The 17,992-nt window shown below is 43.8% G+C and overlaps 1 protein-coding gene across 1 annotated transcript in view; it reads right to left on the bottom strand.

Moving 5' to 3' along the window:
- NEDD4 (NEDD4 E3 ubiquitin protein ligase) overlaps positions 1-17,992 on the bottom strand; it is a 1,779,469-nt gene that overhangs the window by 491,851 nt on the left and 1,269,626 nt on the right. The window contains exon 15 of the mRNA XM_044078965.1: positions 148-377. Coding sequence (XP_043934900.1) covers positions 148-377 — 230 coding nt within the window. The remainder of the gene's footprint in view (positions 1-147; positions 378-17,992) is intronic.

Raw genomic sequence — 17,992 nt, 5'->3', positions numbered from 1 at the left:
GTACGTCAAAAATGTAATGCCCTTGTGACATGTGCTGCACTTTATCATATTTATTAATAAAAAGTTCACTCTCTTCTTTAATTATAAAAATGCGTTTAGTAGCTAAATCAATTTTTAGCAATGCAAATATATTCAATTTATACATACCTAGCAGAATATTCAAACAGTCCATAGTATGGATTAAACATTTCTTTGGAGATGAGGAAGAACCATTCCCTGGCTACTCCACCATAATCCAGTCCCTTTTCACTGTCAAATTCAATCCATAAGCGGGATTTAAGAATATCTGCTCTCTTTACAGATATGATCTTTCTGTAAGAATCTTCAAGTACTGTACCTCGATGTAATTTCATTTCATATCGATTTGGGATATCAGTCTGCAAAACAACAGGCCACATTTGTTAGGCATGGGTATTCATTAGATAGAAAATACTGAACTATATAAATGACAGCTTGTCTGTAATGCCCCACTCAAGATTTAGTATTAATTAGGTAAGAAAAATGAGATACTACACAATTAACTTAACAAATGACTATAGAACATCCCTATATATATGTCACAGGCTACAGTGGTGAAAAAATATTTGGTAATTTCAAAATCTGGGTCGGACATGATAACGTGTTTGCATATCCTTTTCTGATCCAGTTGCTTGCTTACCCTTGATCCACCACTGCTGCCCACTCATTTCCCATCATTGAGGTAAGTGCAGTATGTGCAGCTGTTGCCATATAGGTAACCCAAGAGTGTTTCTGTTGGGTTCTAGCCCCTCTCTTGGAGGCTGAGATGGATACCTATGTCATCAGAGGGCTCCTATGCCCTCACCTAGATATGTGCTTGCTCCGACACACATGCACCATTATGGCTACTGTCACTGTCTTGGAATTGCCAAGCCCATGCCCCTTAGGGCAAAGGGTCCTATGATGACTGGCTTCATGCAGAGTAGGTCAGACAATGGAGAATCAATATCTGACCCCCCCAAGAAGGGTGAGCTGGCATAAGCTGTTCACTCCTGGCTTCATCTGCTGGGCTCTTCCAGCACCTGAACTGTTCATCTAAGCTATTATTCAAACTTGGGTCATCTGGGTTGTAGCTATGGTTTTATTCCTTCTCACTAAAGAACAAGGCTGCAAGACACAATAATAACCATCAAAAAAGTGAAAACTTCTCTTATTCTTCATGCAGTTAAGCATCAACAATGTATTTGTACTATATTTGCAATTTATTTTAAAATCCCACTACAAATATCTGAAAAAAGAAGTAAAACATAAATATGAAAAATAAGGCTGAATACCAGTAAGAAACACTATAATAGTTGTACAGCAGATGTTTCTCTTAAGGCAAGAAAAAAATATACGTTCATAGTATCTGAAAAGGAAAGAAATCCCTCACTGCAGCTTAAAGTCCACCATATAAAGTGCCTCGGTATGAATCACAAATAGCAGCAGATTCTTTTGTTAACTTCTAATGGTAATACCCTTTTCCTGTTAAGTCGTCATCACATATACAACATGAAACACATCTGCTAGGAATTACAACTAATGTATACTGTTTCACAAAGTGAGGCAGTTCCTAGACTACACATAGATTAACTCCTCTAAAGTATTTTAACATTATAGGTGAATTAATTGTAAAGTGCAAATTGTGTAATTTGCACTTACGCATAACAGTACAGGTTCACATTCTTCACTGCTGCAGTAGCCATTAGGCTAAAGGGGTTGTGCCTTGCTCAAGACACAATAACCGGCCAGCTTCCAAAACTTCAATCTCCAGTTTCCAGATAAAACCCCACCTTTGCCTGTGCCGATAAGACCTTGAAAGGGATTCATGGGTAGACATGCTGAAATGGCTGGCAAATAAACCTTGATATAGGAGTTAAGACAGGCCATAAGAAAGTAACTTACACAAATATTGTACAACCAGAGAAATACTACCCCTGAATGGCTATTGGTTATGTTGGTGACACCAACTAGAAAACCTTTTCTATTTGCTAATGTATGACTTTCTAGTACCAGTTTTCTTGTCTCCCTTAGTACCTGCTACATGTCCTCAGTAAGCAAGTCTCTAAATAGTATTAAGACCCTATCATAGAGGCAGTCAGTTAAAGTTATTTGGGTCAGGATGTATCAAACACACCTGTTCTTGTGTGTGTAGATCCAGTCTATGAGGACGCTTGCAGTAAATGTCCCAGACCAATTACAAAAGAGGGAAGAACACTTGTTGCCTGGGCCAGGATGTAGTCACCACAATGACATTGGGGGATTCCTTCCGAATCTTCAGAAGTACCCCGGATTTCAGAGGAAAAGCACACAGGAACATTCCAATCCGGGGAAAAGAAAAGGCATCTGCCTTCCAGGCCTCCTTGCATGGAGTACAAGAAAATAATTTTGCCAGCACCTTGTTCAGAGAACAGCCAAAAAGGTCCCCCCTGATCTAGTTTCCATTTATGAGGGTCTGCCTTCTTTCTACTCAGCTTGCCAGCCACACAAATTTGCTCCGATGGAATGTAGAAAGCCTGTAGACTGAAATTCTGCAGCAAAGCTGTATTCCATGCCAATATGGCTAGTCTGTATAGGGGGTAAGATATGGTTTCCCCCTTGCTTGTTTTGTATCACATCACTGTGGTATTGTCATTAACCAAAGGTGATTCAGAGAGTTATTTATGTGGTTGTACCTATCTTTGTTGTCCCACATACTGTGCACTTCTATCCTCCATGACACTGTTCCCCAAGAAAAGTCCTGTACATGTGTGGTGAATAACTGCCTTGGAGCAGTGTGGGAAAAGGGAAAACCTGGATTCAGGTATATCTAATGTCTCCACTAAGTGATTTCTCTTCTCACAAATCCAGGAACTGGAATCTGAAAAAACTAATGGGTGCTGGTGCTGGGACCAAAGAAACTTCAGATACCACTGTATCTTTCTCATGTGGAGTCTTGCCAGAGGTATCAAGAGAATTGGAGATACCATGAGACCAAGAATCCTGAGGTACTACCTCACAGTGACTGAAGTCTGAGTGCAAACCCACTAGCACAGATCTAAATATAGATCTATTTTTCCCATGGAAGAAACATTCCTTGTACTGAGGTGTTTAGCAGACCCCCAGGAACAGAATCCTGTGTGGTGGAGTAAAAAAAAAAAGACTTTTGCATGTTCTCTTGGAATCCCAACCTTCATATAAGATCTCTCACCCAAGTGACAGACTCCTGACACTTTGAAAAAGACTCTACAAAGATAAGCAAGTCATCTAAATATGGAAAAATGTGGATATCCTTTATCCTGAAATGTGCTATGACTAGAGCTAGGCACTTCTGGAGCACATGACAGCACAAAGAATAAGGCAGACAACTGATAACTAGATGCAGACACATAAAAACCTTAAGAAACGTCTTGGATGGATAGGAACATGATGATAAGCATCTTTCAAACTTAAGGTTACCAAAAAACTCAAATAATGAAGGCTGGCTAAGACGTTATGTAATGAAAGCATTTTGAACTCAAGTACTATTGCGAACTGGTTTAGGAAAGAAAGTTCCAGAACTGGCCTCCAGGCATTTTCTTTCTTTGGCACCAAAAACTTTCTGGAATAAAAACTTCTTCATAACTGGAAAAACGATTTTTTTATTATCCCTGAGAAAGTATGTGCTACAGGATAGGAGGGAACAGAGGGGTTTCGTTTGGTAGATGTGGAATAATTCTCCAGAATGGAGGGAATTCTTCCATCATCTGTAACCCTGCTGAGTCAGACACAAAACCCATTTATCTGAAAGAATCTGTTGCCAAAGACAGAAATGGAGATTCAGAATTTGTGGAATGCATAAGGCACTGCCAGGTTGGGGGGAGACAAGTTCCCTTATATAGTCATTTTGACTTATTTGAAAGTCCTTTGTTCAGTGGGGTTCCTGCTTTCTTTTTGGAACCTACCTGACATGTTTTTTAACTGTCTGCAGTGATCAATATGATGAACATCTTAAAAAAGAAGTTATGTACTTAGCATAACATTCCATCTGTTTTGTCCATTTTCATTCATCCTCAACAAATGATCTGGATATTCTACAAAAGGGTCTTACAGAAACAGATGCTTGGTGCCAGAGCTATGGGCTCTAGCTCAATGTCAAGAAACAAGAAGTTATGTACCCACCACAACGTTCAATGTATGCAGTCTATCTCGCCTCACATTCTTACCTGTGGGTTCGGAGCCGAACCTCGGCTCCGACTCGGCCATACTCTAGCTCGAAGTCTTCAAATGGCTCATGGCTAAGAGGTATCCCATGCTGTACTGCTCCCTTTCCCCAGATCTTGTTTGCTGCAAGCTCAGGCAATCACACTCCACACACCCAACACATAGACAGGAAGAATCAGCCCAACAACAAAAAGAATACTGAAACCAGAACTAATCTCTAGTCCCTCCAGGAGGGAGAAAGCGGGAGGGTAAGAATATGAGGCAAGATGGACTACATACATCAAACGTTATGGTGAGTATATAACTTCTTGATGTTATGTAGTCCAATCTCGCCTACATTCTTACCCGTGGGACAGCGTCCCCAGCACCTGAACCTTGGGTGGCTCAGTGGAAAATACTCCTGAGCACTGTGGAACCAAAGGAAGATCTGCCTCTGGATGTCAAATCCAAATTGTAGTGACTGATAAAGGTGTGAGGAGATGCCCATGTAGCCGCAGCCAAACATTATCCATAGACATCCTGGCCTGAAATGCCATAGAGGTAGACATCGATCATGTAGAATGAGCCTTCACCTTAAAAGGTAATTCCTTACCGCTTGAGGCATAAATGAAGGAAATACAACTAGAGATCCATCTGGATAGGGTTACTTTAGAAACAGGAGACCCAAGTCTATTGTCTGAAAATGAGACAAATAGCTGATCTGATTTCCTAAGATCCTTCGTTCTATGTAAATAGAAACGCAATTGTCTATGAACATCTAGCTGGTGGAATTTAAATTCTGCCTTATTAGAAAATTCTGGGAAAAATATAAGCAGCTCAATAGACTGATTGAGGTTAATAACTGAAGCAACCTTTGGCATAAAGGAAGGATTTGGTCTGAGGGAAACCCTATCCTTTTGAAATACCAAGTAAGGAGGTCTAACTGACAAAGCTTGGAGCTCAGAGACTCGTCTTCCATGACAAATATTTTAAGTCACAAGTAGCTGCAGGATCAAAGGGAGACGAAGTGAGACACTGTAACACAAAAGTCCCATGGTATTACAGGATCAAAGACTGGAGGGCGAAGCAGCATAGTGCCCTTTAAGAATGCCTTACAAAGTCTATGTGCCATTAGACTGGGTTCCTTAGCGACATAAAAGGTGGAGATAGCCACTAAGTGAACTTTAATGGTTGCGGCAGCTGACCCCTGACTGAAAAGCACGGAGAGAAATTCCAGAACTGATGAAATTGGTGCAGTGTAAGGGTCAATCTGCCTTTCATGAGCCCAGATGGAGAATCTTTTCCATTTACTGGAATAAATCTTCCTAGTCGAAGGCTTAGGGGAAGAGGACAGAATATGAACCACTTCCGGAGAAAAATGATGAAGCCTGACTAGTGATGGAACTGGAATAGCCAAGCTGTCAACCGGAGGGTCTGAAGAGAAGGATGGAACTGCCCTGACATATGAATCAATAGGTCTGGCTGTGGGTCTAGAATCCAGGGGTCGTCCATGAGATAGGGATGGAGAAAGGGGAACCAAATTTGACGAGGCCAGTGTGGAGCAATCAGAATAATTCTGCTTCCCAAGAATTGTGCTTTCTGAATAACCTTTGCTATCAGAGGAACAGGTGGGAAGGCATAAAGTAGACTGGAGGACCAATCGTGAACTAGAGCAACCCTGGGTGTCTCCCCCTGAGGGGGGATAAGGGTGAAGTAGCTGCTGCACTTGGTATTGAGGGGACTGCCAAATAGGTCGCAGCAAGGCTGACCCCATCTGTGGAAAATCTGCTCCGCAACCTGCTTGTTCAGGGACCACTCGTGAGGCATCAGAATAGCTCTGCTCAACCTGTCGGCAATCACGATGGACTTCCCCGGAATGTGCACTGCCACAAGAAAGCATTGGGAAGACACTGCCCACTGCCACACTCGAATAGCCTCTCTGTAAAGGGGATACGACTTGGTCCCCCCCGTTTGTTCAGATACCATACCACCGATATGTTGTCCGAGTGGATTGCAATCGTCCCAAGAGGAAGACAGCTCTGGAGTGCTTGCAACGCTAATAGCACTGCTCTCATCTCCAAGACATTGATATACAAATGTATCTCGTGCTCTTGCCACGTGCCTTGGACTGTCCTGCCGAGATAATGCCCCCCACCCAATCTGGGAGGCATCCGTGGTCACAGTGGCAACTGGAGGAGGTGGAATGAAGGGCTTTCCCACATTGAGATTGCTGGTCTGAAGCCACCAGCATAGATCCTGCTTGCACTTGTCTGTAATCATAATAAGATGGGAAAGCAGAAGGTGCTGTAGGGACCACTGGGCAAAGAGCAGCCACTGAAGGAGCCTCATGTGTAGTCTTGCATGAGGGACCAGCATAAATGTGGCAGCCATTGTCCTTAACAATTTGAGAACCATTTTTGCCTTTACCTTTTTCAGTGGAAGCAACGCGTAGACCTGTTGTTGCAAAACCTGAATTATTTCTTGTGGTAAAAAGCCCTCATGAGCACAGTGTCTAAATCAGCGCCTATAAAGGTGACACGCTGCAAGGGCAACAAGGCAGACTTTTCCCAGTTTAGTGTGATACCCAATCGTTGACACAGCGCAATGGTGGCGTCTCTGGTCTGTAGTAGTAGATGCCTGGTGGTGGCAGACAGGAGCCAGTCGTCCAGGTACAGAAACACTTGGAATCCCTGACATCTCAAGTGAGCCATCACCACTGCCATACATTTGGTGAACACCCTGGGGGGCTGTGGTGAGACCAAAGGGCAGAGCTCAAAACTGAAAATGACTAGCTCCCAAGTCAGAAGCGTAAATGACTTCTGGATGCCCTGTCCATCTTTATATGGTAGTAAGCATCCTTGAGGTCGATGGAGCACATCCATACTTCTTTCCCCAACAATGGGAGAATAGACTGTAAAGTGACCATTCAGAACTTGGACTTTTTTTCATGGAGGTTCATGCGGCTGAGATCCAAGATGGGTCTCAGGTCCCCTGTTCTTTTCAGCATCAAAAAGAATCTTGAGTAAGTCCCTAATCCAAGCTGGTCTGAGGGGGACATGCTGGATGGCTCCTTTTGCTAGTAGCTTTTGAACTTCTGAAGCTGCGGAATCCCTTTGACTGGGTGGGGCATCTGGGATTCTCTTGGTTTGCAGGGGATGAGAAGAGAAGGGAATATGACATCCTCTGGAAATTATCTTTAATACCCACTTGTCCTCGGTGATGCCTCGACAGGCTTCTGGGTATAGCGAAATGCGACCCCTGACTGGCTCTGGAGAAGCGCAGTCGGGCCTCCCTTCAGAAGCGCTGGTGGGGGGAACCGCAAAAGGAATTGTGGTCACCCTGGTTACGTGGGCCTCCTCTGCCTCAAGGGCAGCATCTACCTGAGTTACCACCCCCTCCCCTGCCTCTGGAGAGGGAATCACTTTGTGTGTCTTGAAAAAATCTCTGCGGCTTTCTGAACCACATTTTCCCACCCTTCTGGCCCTTGGGATAAGGTCTAGAAGGCATGGAAAAATGGACTCCCACGGCAGACAGGGTTTTTCCTTCCTGCTCACACCTAGTGAGAGTATCCTTCACCTTGGTTCTGAACAACGATGAACCGTCAAATGGGGTGTTGGTGAACGTAGACTTGAAGGTCTCTGCAAAATTACACAGGCACATCCAGGAGTGCCTCCTAAGAGAGACTCCGAAACTCGCTGCCCTACTTGCTCCATCGGCTGCATGCGGGATCAGCCTCATGGAGGAGTTAGCAATGGAATTTAGGGTAGACATCTGGGCAATGACCTTCTGAGCCACTGCTCAGAAACGTTACCCTGCAGAGACTCTCCAAGCTCTTTTAGGAGATCTCTCTCTGGAGCCGTGTAAAATGTGACATTTCAGCGACCACAGAGTAAAGGCCACTGAAGAAAACATACGCTTCCCATACTGGTCCATGGTCCTAGACTCCTTGTTGGGGGGATGGACGGTAGATGAAGTCTCAGCTGGTTCCTTCTTGGTGGCCGCTGCCACCACCATGGCATCTACTGGAATGCCCTTTGTGAGAAATTCCTTGTCAGCGAGGGCGGACAGAAACTTGTTGGATCTCCTGGGGACTGGTTCCACAGTGTCAGGTGTTTCCCACACCCTTTGACAAACAAGATCGAAGAGTTCATCGAACGGGGGAGAAATCCAAGAGGCGGAGGGTTGAAACCCAAAGGCCTTCAGAAACACTGACTCCTCCTCAGAGGGAGATTTGGAGGGCCAGTCGCCTCTCTGCTTCAAGATCTCCAGGATATCTGAGAAAGAGATATCTTCAGAGGATGACTTGGGGGACCCCACTGACACCTCGAGGTCAGTGTCCGAAGTGATAGACTCATCCTGGGAGTCGATGTGCTTCCTCTTGCACACACTTTTTCTGGGGGGCTCCTCAGGCAAACACTCTGAGGAGACCTCAGAAAGTTGGGGACCACTCATGGAGGTATCCTGAGGCCTTGGGTCTCCACTGTCCAAGGACAGAGGATGATAAGAAACTGATACCGGTGCTGGAGGGGGTAGAGTGCTGGTGTCATCAGACGCAGCTGAGGACCTGGCCAGCACGCTCCGGATGACCTCAAAAGCTGATCCCCCCGGCTCCGAAGAATGACCAATCATGGAAGCCCTCGGGGCCGAAGGGATAAGGTCCGAAGCCGAGGCAGGGCCCAATCTCACCCATGCCGAAGCACCGAACGGGAGGCTAAGAGCCGAAGAAGATCGACCCGAGACCTCTCCCTCGGGTCCGACTGAGGAACTATGAACCCTGGACCCCTTGGATGGAGCCGACTGGGTCGGAACGGAGATCGGAACTGAGATGCCAGGATTGGCTACTGGAGCCGACCTAAAGGCATCAGACGGAACCGACAACTCTGGCTCCGTAAGCCGAGAAAGGCTCGGAGGAGGAACACACGAGGATGGATGGGTGATGGGCTCTGGGGCCGATTGGGCTGCAGCCAAAAACAATTTGGCCAACACTGGTGATTGGAGCAGTTTCTGTACCACTCTATCCACATCATCGTCTGAGAGAGTCCTGGAGGACCTAGAGGATAAGGTCGGAGATCTGGACCTCCCTACAGAAGGAGACTTACGAGAAGGAGAAACCGGTCTAGAAACTGGAGACCGGTTCCGAACAAGTATCTCAGTCACTGGCTCCAAGAGACTAGGAGCCGATGTTGACTTGGTCAATTCACCCACTTCCTTCGGCCCCGAAGCCAATGGAGCCGAGGAAGCTAAAGTAGACTTGGCAACTTTCTCTGGTGGCTCCAATTAAACTGACGGAGCCGGAGAGCGTTTTTTTGACTTAGAGGTCTTGTCTGTTTTAGAGGGAGAGGACTTAGAACTGGAAGCCCTCTCCAAGTCTTCTTCGAAGGAGGGTTTCAGTAATCCCTTCAGAATCAGTTTGTTCTTCCTCTCTTGAAGAACGCGTGGGCTAAAGGCGTGACAGAACACACAGGATTCCTGGAGGTGGATAGCCCCCAAGCAATACACGCATACAGAGTTCCCATCAGTAATAGACATTTTATATCCACAATTACCACATTTTTTGAAACCTGAAGACTTGTGTTCTTTTGTGACCTTAGACATATTGGTATGACACTGCACACAATATCAGAAGACAAACCCAACACCAAGAACAGACAAACATGGGAACTATGCCTCTAAATTAAACGGTCGTTAGAACAACAAACAACACAGAGAAGAAAGGAAATCTAACTTAAACGGCCCAGACAAACAAAACAAGGGAGGACTAGGTCCTCTAAGTTAAACGGCCCTAGCCCAAAGGGATGGAGTAACCACCGGAACAAGCACACACAGGGAAACTGGGACACACACAACTAGGAGAGAGGACTAGGTCCTCTAACTGAAATGGACCTAGCCCGTAAGAAGGGAAGGAATGCAAACGGGATACCAAGACAAAAAGCCATGGAACAGGCTACACAAACAGTTTTACCAAAAAACAGACACTAGGTATGAAAATAGCTTTTGGAGCAACAAACTACTAAAACGTAGAAGAAAAAGTTATACTTAGCCACGGCCAAGAGCGAGACCACGTCTGAGCATAATGAGCAGCAAACGAGATCTGGGGAAAGGGAGCAGTGCAGCATGGGATACCTCTTAGCCATGAGCCAAGTGAAGACTTCGAGCTAGAGTATGGCCGAGTCGGAGCCGAGGTTCGGCTCCGAACCCACAGATAAGAATGTAGGCGAGATTGGACTACATAACATTATATAGTTATCCCCTTTGGGAAAAAAATGTACCCATGAATTACCACATAGGTGGCAGTGCACTAAAGAGCGAAAGTGGGATAAGAGACTTAGGGGCACAGGTGGACAATAGTCTCACCTTCAATAACCACATCGCCACAACAGTCAGAAAATCCTTCTATGTGGCACACCTCATCACTAAGGGCTTTTCATCCAGAAAAAAAGAGGTCACTGTCCCACTGTACTCATCCCTCATCAGACCCATTATAGAATATAATGCCTCGTTTGGTATGTACCTCTCAAGACATCTGCAACAACTGGAAAGCCACAGAAATACCTCACTTAAAGAATCACAGGCTTAAAGGAGATGCCCTATGCTGACCATCTAAAAAAACTCCAGCTATACTCTATTGCATATCGTCTATTCAGAGGCGATCTCTGCTTAACATACAAGGCCATGTCAAACCCAGAGCTGCTGGACATGCTACACTTAAAGAAATCCCACTCTCTTAGAGCCACATGCTCCAGGGATCTAAACCTTGCCATCACAATGAACAAAACATGCTGGAGGGATACGTTCCTGACCCAGAAACTCCCCAGACTCTGGAATAGACTGCCTATACTTGGCCCTCTTCAAAAGGAACCTTGACGATTGGATGGGAGATAGGAAATTCACCCAGAGGATCACGTCAGTCGCCCTGCTAGACAGGGGTCCAGGGAAGTAAATACTGGGGGAAGAAATAGCCAGAGATTTGTTATGGCTAGGCTTGTATAGGCCTTAGGGCTGATAGCCTAGTACCAACCTATGAACCTATGGATCTGACTTGGCCATTACTATAGCTCGTGATCACCAAAAAACTCTTGAGCCCCTTCCCTACCTATATTGCAGCAACCCCAACATATCTCAGATTTTGCCTGCTATTTTACAAAGGTAAAGGAACTATTACAAACATTGTAACAGAGCATACCAAATCTAGGGCTCAATAAGACGTTGAGTGAAGTCCTTATACATGCTCGTTCTTCCAGAAATTCATTATGAAACACCACTGCTATCAGAAATCGTTTAGAAGAGCTCACCCATTGGCACACACTGAGGGCTTCATGACACAGGGGTTAAGATCCGGTTCCCCCTTGTTTATTGATATCGTAAACTATTGACATGTTGTCTGTCTGGATCATAACTGTCCCAAAAGGGAGAGAGTTTTGGAATGCTAGCAACTCTAAAAACGCCGCTCTCATCTCTAGGACTTTGATATGCATACTGGCCTCTTAGGGGGACCAATGGCCTTGGGCTGAGGGAGGATGAAAGGACGGCCTTGCAGTACCTGATCTGATCGAATTCACCACCAAAGGTATCTCTTGCATGCCTGAATGATTCTTATCTTTGCTGACATTTGATGATAAAGCACTGACCATTGTGTCACTAACAGACATCCCCTTACTCCAGAACTCCCTACCTGTCGGTGGAGTCAGAATCTGATCTGGTCTCTTGGGGATTGGCTCAAATGAGTCAGGCTCCTTCCACACCCACCTACAGATCAAGTCAATGAGCTCATCAGTAGGCGGGATTACCCAGGAGGTAGACGGGCCAGTTCCAAAGGCCTCCAGAAATACTGATTCCTCCGGTGAAGGGTTATCAGAGAACCAAACACCTCTCTGCTTAAAGACTTCATGGATGTGCATCTTTAAGAAGTGATCTTGGGGACCCTTCTCCTTCATTGAAATTGGTATTCTCAGTGATTGACTCCTGAGGGGAGTCCAAGTGCTTCCTCTTGCAGTTCCTCTTCCTAGGGACTTCCTCGGTGGGATGCTCTGGTGAAGTAACGGAAGAGATGGCAATACTCTGCTGGGTGGACTGGAGACTTTGAGCTGACTGTCCTTGTGGTGTAGAATAATGAGGCTTAAGACACAGAGACATCTGGGATCCAGATGGAACATCCGAGGGTGGAGGGTCTGTCCATCCTGCCAGAGCAGAAAGCACTAACTACCTTGAAGGAAGATCGCTCCTGTGAGAAGGAAGACAACGGATCTAAGAAGCCAGGTTTCTAGCCCATTGCCTCCCTCTGCCCCAAAAGCAATCTCACCGAGGCAGAAGTTGGAGGTGAGCTGTCAATGCTGAGGCTCCGAGGGGCAGAGATGGCTACAAAAACTTTGGAGTCTACTCCAGCACTCTGAATGTGACAGGGGCGCTTCGGCTCCGAGAGTCATCTGGATCTGAAGATGTCAGAGCCAGTGTACTATGCGACTGCTTCAGATTTGAAGATAGAAGTACCTTCAGATCTGAGCCAGACAGACCTGGACAGTTCAGATCCAAGGGCTCCAAAATGATCCGGCGGATCAGAGGAGAAGCTGCCATATGCAGCGGGTTGGAAGGATGGGCTTCCTGACCCGAGGTGGTAGGAGCCAGGAGAACACCCATCTGTATCTGTGCCAGTATGAAATTTCTCATCATTCTATTCACATCTTCTTTGGTGAAACTTCTGAAAGAATGAGATGAGATGGAGGAAGGTGACCTGGAGTGGCACCTCTCCAAAAAGGGGAAGGTATTCTCGATGGGACTGGATCCAAGGAAGGAGAATACCTCGTTCTAGGCAAAGAAGTTGGATAAGAAGGAGTAGGATGCAAAGATTTCTTGGTCAGATCCGATGGAGTCTGACTCATTACAGGCTTTGGATCTGACTTGAACTTTTTTCTTTGTGACTCCAAAGATGGAGTTGATGAAGTAGAAGGCCTCTGAGACCAGATGGAAAACTCCTTAACTTTAAATTTGGGGGACTGAGCCCCAGAAGTAACTTCTCCAAAAGAGGAAGGAAGTAAGCCTTTCAAAATCAGTTTGTTCTTTCTGCCTGCAACAGCTCTGGGATTGAAATTCTTACAAACAGAACAATCAATTTGGAAGTGATCTGGGTGCAAGCAGTAAACACATAAACTATGGCATTAAACAAGGGCAATTTGTGCCCACATTTTTGACGTTTTTTTAAAACCAGAAGGTGTTTCATCAGACATGCTGAAAAAATCAGATTAGCAATAAGGAAAAGTTTTTTTATTTATATATGGAGACAAGAAGATATAAAAGGGAAAAGAGATAGCAGCTATGGTATCAAGAATACATAACAATGTAAGAGAAAAAAACATTTACAGATAAGGAAAAGTTAACAAGTACCAACAATGGCAAACAGAAATATAATAGCTGTACAGAAAGGGAGAAAGATAAATAGCAAAATTTTAATGCTAAATCACTTATCTTAATCAGAAAAACTCGAGAGGTCAGGATGCCCATGTCTATTCGCGAAAGCGGCAAACGAGATCTGTGGTATGTTAAGGGTTGGTGCATTACGGGTAGGAAAGGGGCTTGTGAGTTTTTTGGTGATCACAAGCTATAATAACAGCCGAATTCAATCCGAGGATCGGATATGAACCCATATGTTGAGGACAGAATGTAAATTGACGACATCAGATCTACAGTTGCTCAATACACATGCAAAGCCTCATCTGTGTGTTAGGAAAAATGCATCAAAAATTGTCTCATGTATTTAAACTAGTTCAGTACAAGATACCTGTATCCTGAAATGTTCATCTGAACCAGTTCCATAAATACAGGCACACAAACTGCATTTATATCTTTAGTAAATTTTGGTATAATACACAGTTTACAGATCTTGTGCAAAATTATGCAACTTAGTCAATGGGCTATAATTGTTGACGCTAATCAACTTTAAAGAATCACTTCCCCAAGAGGAACAACAGGTTACAAATACTTGACAACTTATGGCAAGCAATCAATGTGTATGGCTTTGTAAGTGTTAAGCTTAGGGAGCTGTTTTATTAAACCAAGTGCTCAAATTAGCAGAACAAAAGTATGATGTTTAAAAATGTGGCATTCCCATTCAAAGTCAGAAAAGAGTGGAGAAATGCAACTATATTTCTAAAAAAATTTGCAAGTAATAGTAACCTTGAATGTGACTATAATAAACAGTAAAAAGAGTATGACAGAGGGGCTGGTTTCCCTCATAAAATGCCCATTAACAATCTTATTCTTTCATGTATTCACTAAAACAAATGTTAGGGCTTTCTTGGGAGACCCAGCAGTTTATTTTTGTACACCTAATGTTTATTTATTTTTATTTATTTTACAATTGTTAACCGGGCTAATCCAGCTGGGCTAGGTCCATTTTTCAGTGGAGGGCCGAGGAGAAAAGCTCCACAATTAAAAATAACAATATCAAAATACAGAAACAAAAAATAAACAAATGTTAAAAGTAGAGACATTCACTTTAAATATGCTGAGAAATAGCTGTTTTGAAAGAACTAGTTCCACAGTTGGATACAATATCAAAATACAGAGTGTGTTAAAAAATGGAGAGATGCACGATGACCAAAAGATGAGATTACCTGTCTTACTAGGTTGCAAGTTTATAGATTAAGACCTGTATTCTGAATTAGGTTAATAACAGGTGGAAAAGGAAAGAGGATGGATAACTAATGAGATGATTGTTATGTTATATATGGGCACATACAGGTTTTCATGAGATGTGATTTAAGTAATTTTTTGAATTGTGTGATAGTTGTGGTGGAAGTTATGGAGGGGGAGACGTTATTCCAGGTTTTAGCTATGGTATGAGAGTATAGATATTTACCTGCAGTATTGTTTGCACTAGTGATACAGAGGAGAGATTTACTAGTAGAATGGAGGGGACGACTAGTAGAGTAGAGGGGAGCAGTTGTTTTAGTGCTGGAGTTTTGTCAGGGTAGTTCAGGATATTAAAAGCACTGGTTAGCTGTTGGTAGGTAAGTAATTGAGGAAATCCGAGCCAGTGAACATCTCTCAGTACCTGGCAATGATGGGTTCTGAAGGTAGAATTGTTAGCAAATTTAGCGATTTTGTTGTAACATGACTCAATTTTGTCAAGATCAGTTTTTTTTTAATATGGGTGAGTACTGGTGCTGCATACATAAGTATGGACAGAAAGTGAGTTTGTGCTAAAGTGATTCTGGCTTTATCAGTGAGAAAATCTTTGTGTCTATACAGTGTTCCCATTTTTTATGAACCTTTTGGATAGTTTCAGGTATATGAACATCAAAGAAAAGATTTTTGTCTAGTTCTACCCCGAAGAGTTTAGTATGGGTTGAAGTAGAGATGAGAGCGCCATTTCTGGATGTGATAGAGAAAGTTAGGGGAGTAAATTTAAATTTATTAGGGGCAAACAAGAGTAATTTAGTTTTGTTGGGGTTAAGAAGGAGTTGGATGTCAGTGATCCAACCTTCAACAGAGGAAAAGGATTCTTGGGTCAGCTGCTGTAGGGTAAAAAGAGATGGTGCTGAGCAGATAAGTGTTGAGTCATCTGCATGCTGTACAAGTGTGGCTTGTTGGGTGGAGGTATGCAGGTTATTTGTGAAGACAGAGAAAATAAGTGGACCCAGTATTGAGCCTTGAGGTACACCTATGGAAGTGGAAGTAGAGGAGATAGTACATCTTGCCATTGGACAGATTGCTGTCTGTCAGATAGATAACTGTTAAACCATGAGATCATAATGGGGGCGAAGGATAGGGAGGTTAGAGCATTTATTAGTTTTGGGTGTGAGACCATGTAGAATGCTTTAAAGAAATTGAAGAAGATAGCAGATACAAAATTGTTATTGTTTCTATGATGATTAACCTGCTTTGTAAAAGACAGAAGAGGATAAATAAACCTCAAGACTGGTCAAACAGTACGACTCTCTTGAGCTCCTCCATGCCCAATTAACTATAGGCAAAGCCCTCTATCACATCAAAGCTAGCTATAGATCCCCCACCATAAACAGGAAAAGCATACCAACATGGGAGAGCACTGCACCCCCCCCCCCGCATTGTCATCGCTGGTAAGATCGGACTATAAATCATTCTTGTTCAATGTAATTACAAGACTAGACACCCCATCAAGCTCAAAAATGCTTAAGAATTTTTTAAGACAAATTACCTCCTAATAACTGATGCTATAAGAAGTTTCACAGCTCCCTCGAACGCAGAAAACACGGACACTGCAGAGGTGTTCACCAATGCCCTGTATAACCAATTAAGCAGTTGTATAGAATCAGCTGATCCTGACCAGATTAAAAACAGGTCTTATTGAAAAAACAAACCACCCTGGTGGACCCCTCGTATAAACAGGCTATTCAACAGGAGAAAGAAACTAACATCCAAGAACAAGAGGGTACTGGCTCAGCAGAGGAAGAAATCCCTCTCTAGCATAAACAAACAAATTAGAGATCTTGTTGAGTCCTCCAAAACTAATTATAAATCATAATAACCTCCCTAGCTAAGGATAATCACAAGGCATTCTTTAACTACATCCGAAATCTAAAAGGGAATAACCAGTTATGTGCTGAAGTGGTTGTGGATGGCATCGCACATACTCAACATGAGGTAATAGCCATCCTGCTAGCTGACAGATTTGGAGCAAACTTCACCCCCCATCTCCTCCAGTCATTCCCCAAAGTATACCTACCACCATTCCTCAGCCAATTATCTCAACAAAAGAGGTCATCTCGGCTCTTTCCAAGGCCAAAAACATGGCATCAATGGGACCAGACAGCATCCCAGGTTGCCTTTTAAACAACTTAAAACATGACCTAGTAGACCACTTGGATTCCTATTTCAGCATTTCCTGAGAACAGGCTATGTTCTGGTGGAATGGAAGACAGCAACAGTAATCCCTCTGCACAAAGGGGATCATCAACTGACCATGGGAATTACAGGCCCATAAGTTTGACTAACCTCATCTGCAAGGCCATGGAAAGCATCATTATGGACCTAGGCACATTGCAGGTGCTGCGAAGAGTACTTCTGGTTAACATCAAAGATTGAAACAATACTAATTTCAAGACTTTGACAAATTAAAAAAAGGTAAAGACCTTATTAACAAGGACATAGGTAACCTCCAAACTCTGGAGCCAACCCAGTTTGGATTCATTAATGGTAGATCATCCCTGTTAAACATGGTTGATGTCTTTGAGAAATTCACCATGGCCCTGGATGAGGGAAAAACAGTGCACACCAACTATCTTGACCAAGCCAAGCCATTTGACAGAATCTCCAACTCAGGTATTATACAGAAACTCTCCCAATTTCTGGATTAACCCCTACATTACCAGCTGGTTAGCCAACTGGTTCACCAACCAGGCACATACTGTCAAAGTGGGTGACTTCACCTCTATCAAAAGACTAGCCACAAATGGCATACCACAGGATTCTGTGCTGGGCCCTTTACTGTTTGGAATTTATTTCTCAGAAATCCAGCCCAACTTGGGCGGCCTGTGGATGACCAAGTTCGCTGATTATTGCAAACTGGGAAAAATCTTCGAGTCCCCCGGTGATGTTAATATACTGCAGACAGGGATAATGTAGACAAATGATTGGTGCCAAAGCCACGGATTAAAGCTAAATGCAAAAAAATGCATTATTATCCCCTTTCAGGAAGCTGACATCCCTACTAATTACATTATAGACAGCACCCCCCTAAGTGTAGACCCAGTGGTACCTCATCTCAGACTCAGGTTGATAATCTGTACTTTGACCACCACATATCCACAGTAGTAGGAAAATCCTTCTATGCGGCACATCTTATAAGTAAAACCATTGC

This window comes from Protopterus annectens, chromosome 7.part1 (assembly GCF_019279795.1).
Source record: "Protopterus annectens isolate FY-2018-M chromosome 7.part1, PAN1.0, whole genome shotgun sequence".
NCBI lineage: Eukaryota > Metazoa > Chordata > Ceratodontiformes > Protopteridae > Protopterus > Protopterus annectens.
Note: the sequence above shows the minus strand (reverse complement) of the source record. Positions and strands in the feature narration are given on the sequence as shown.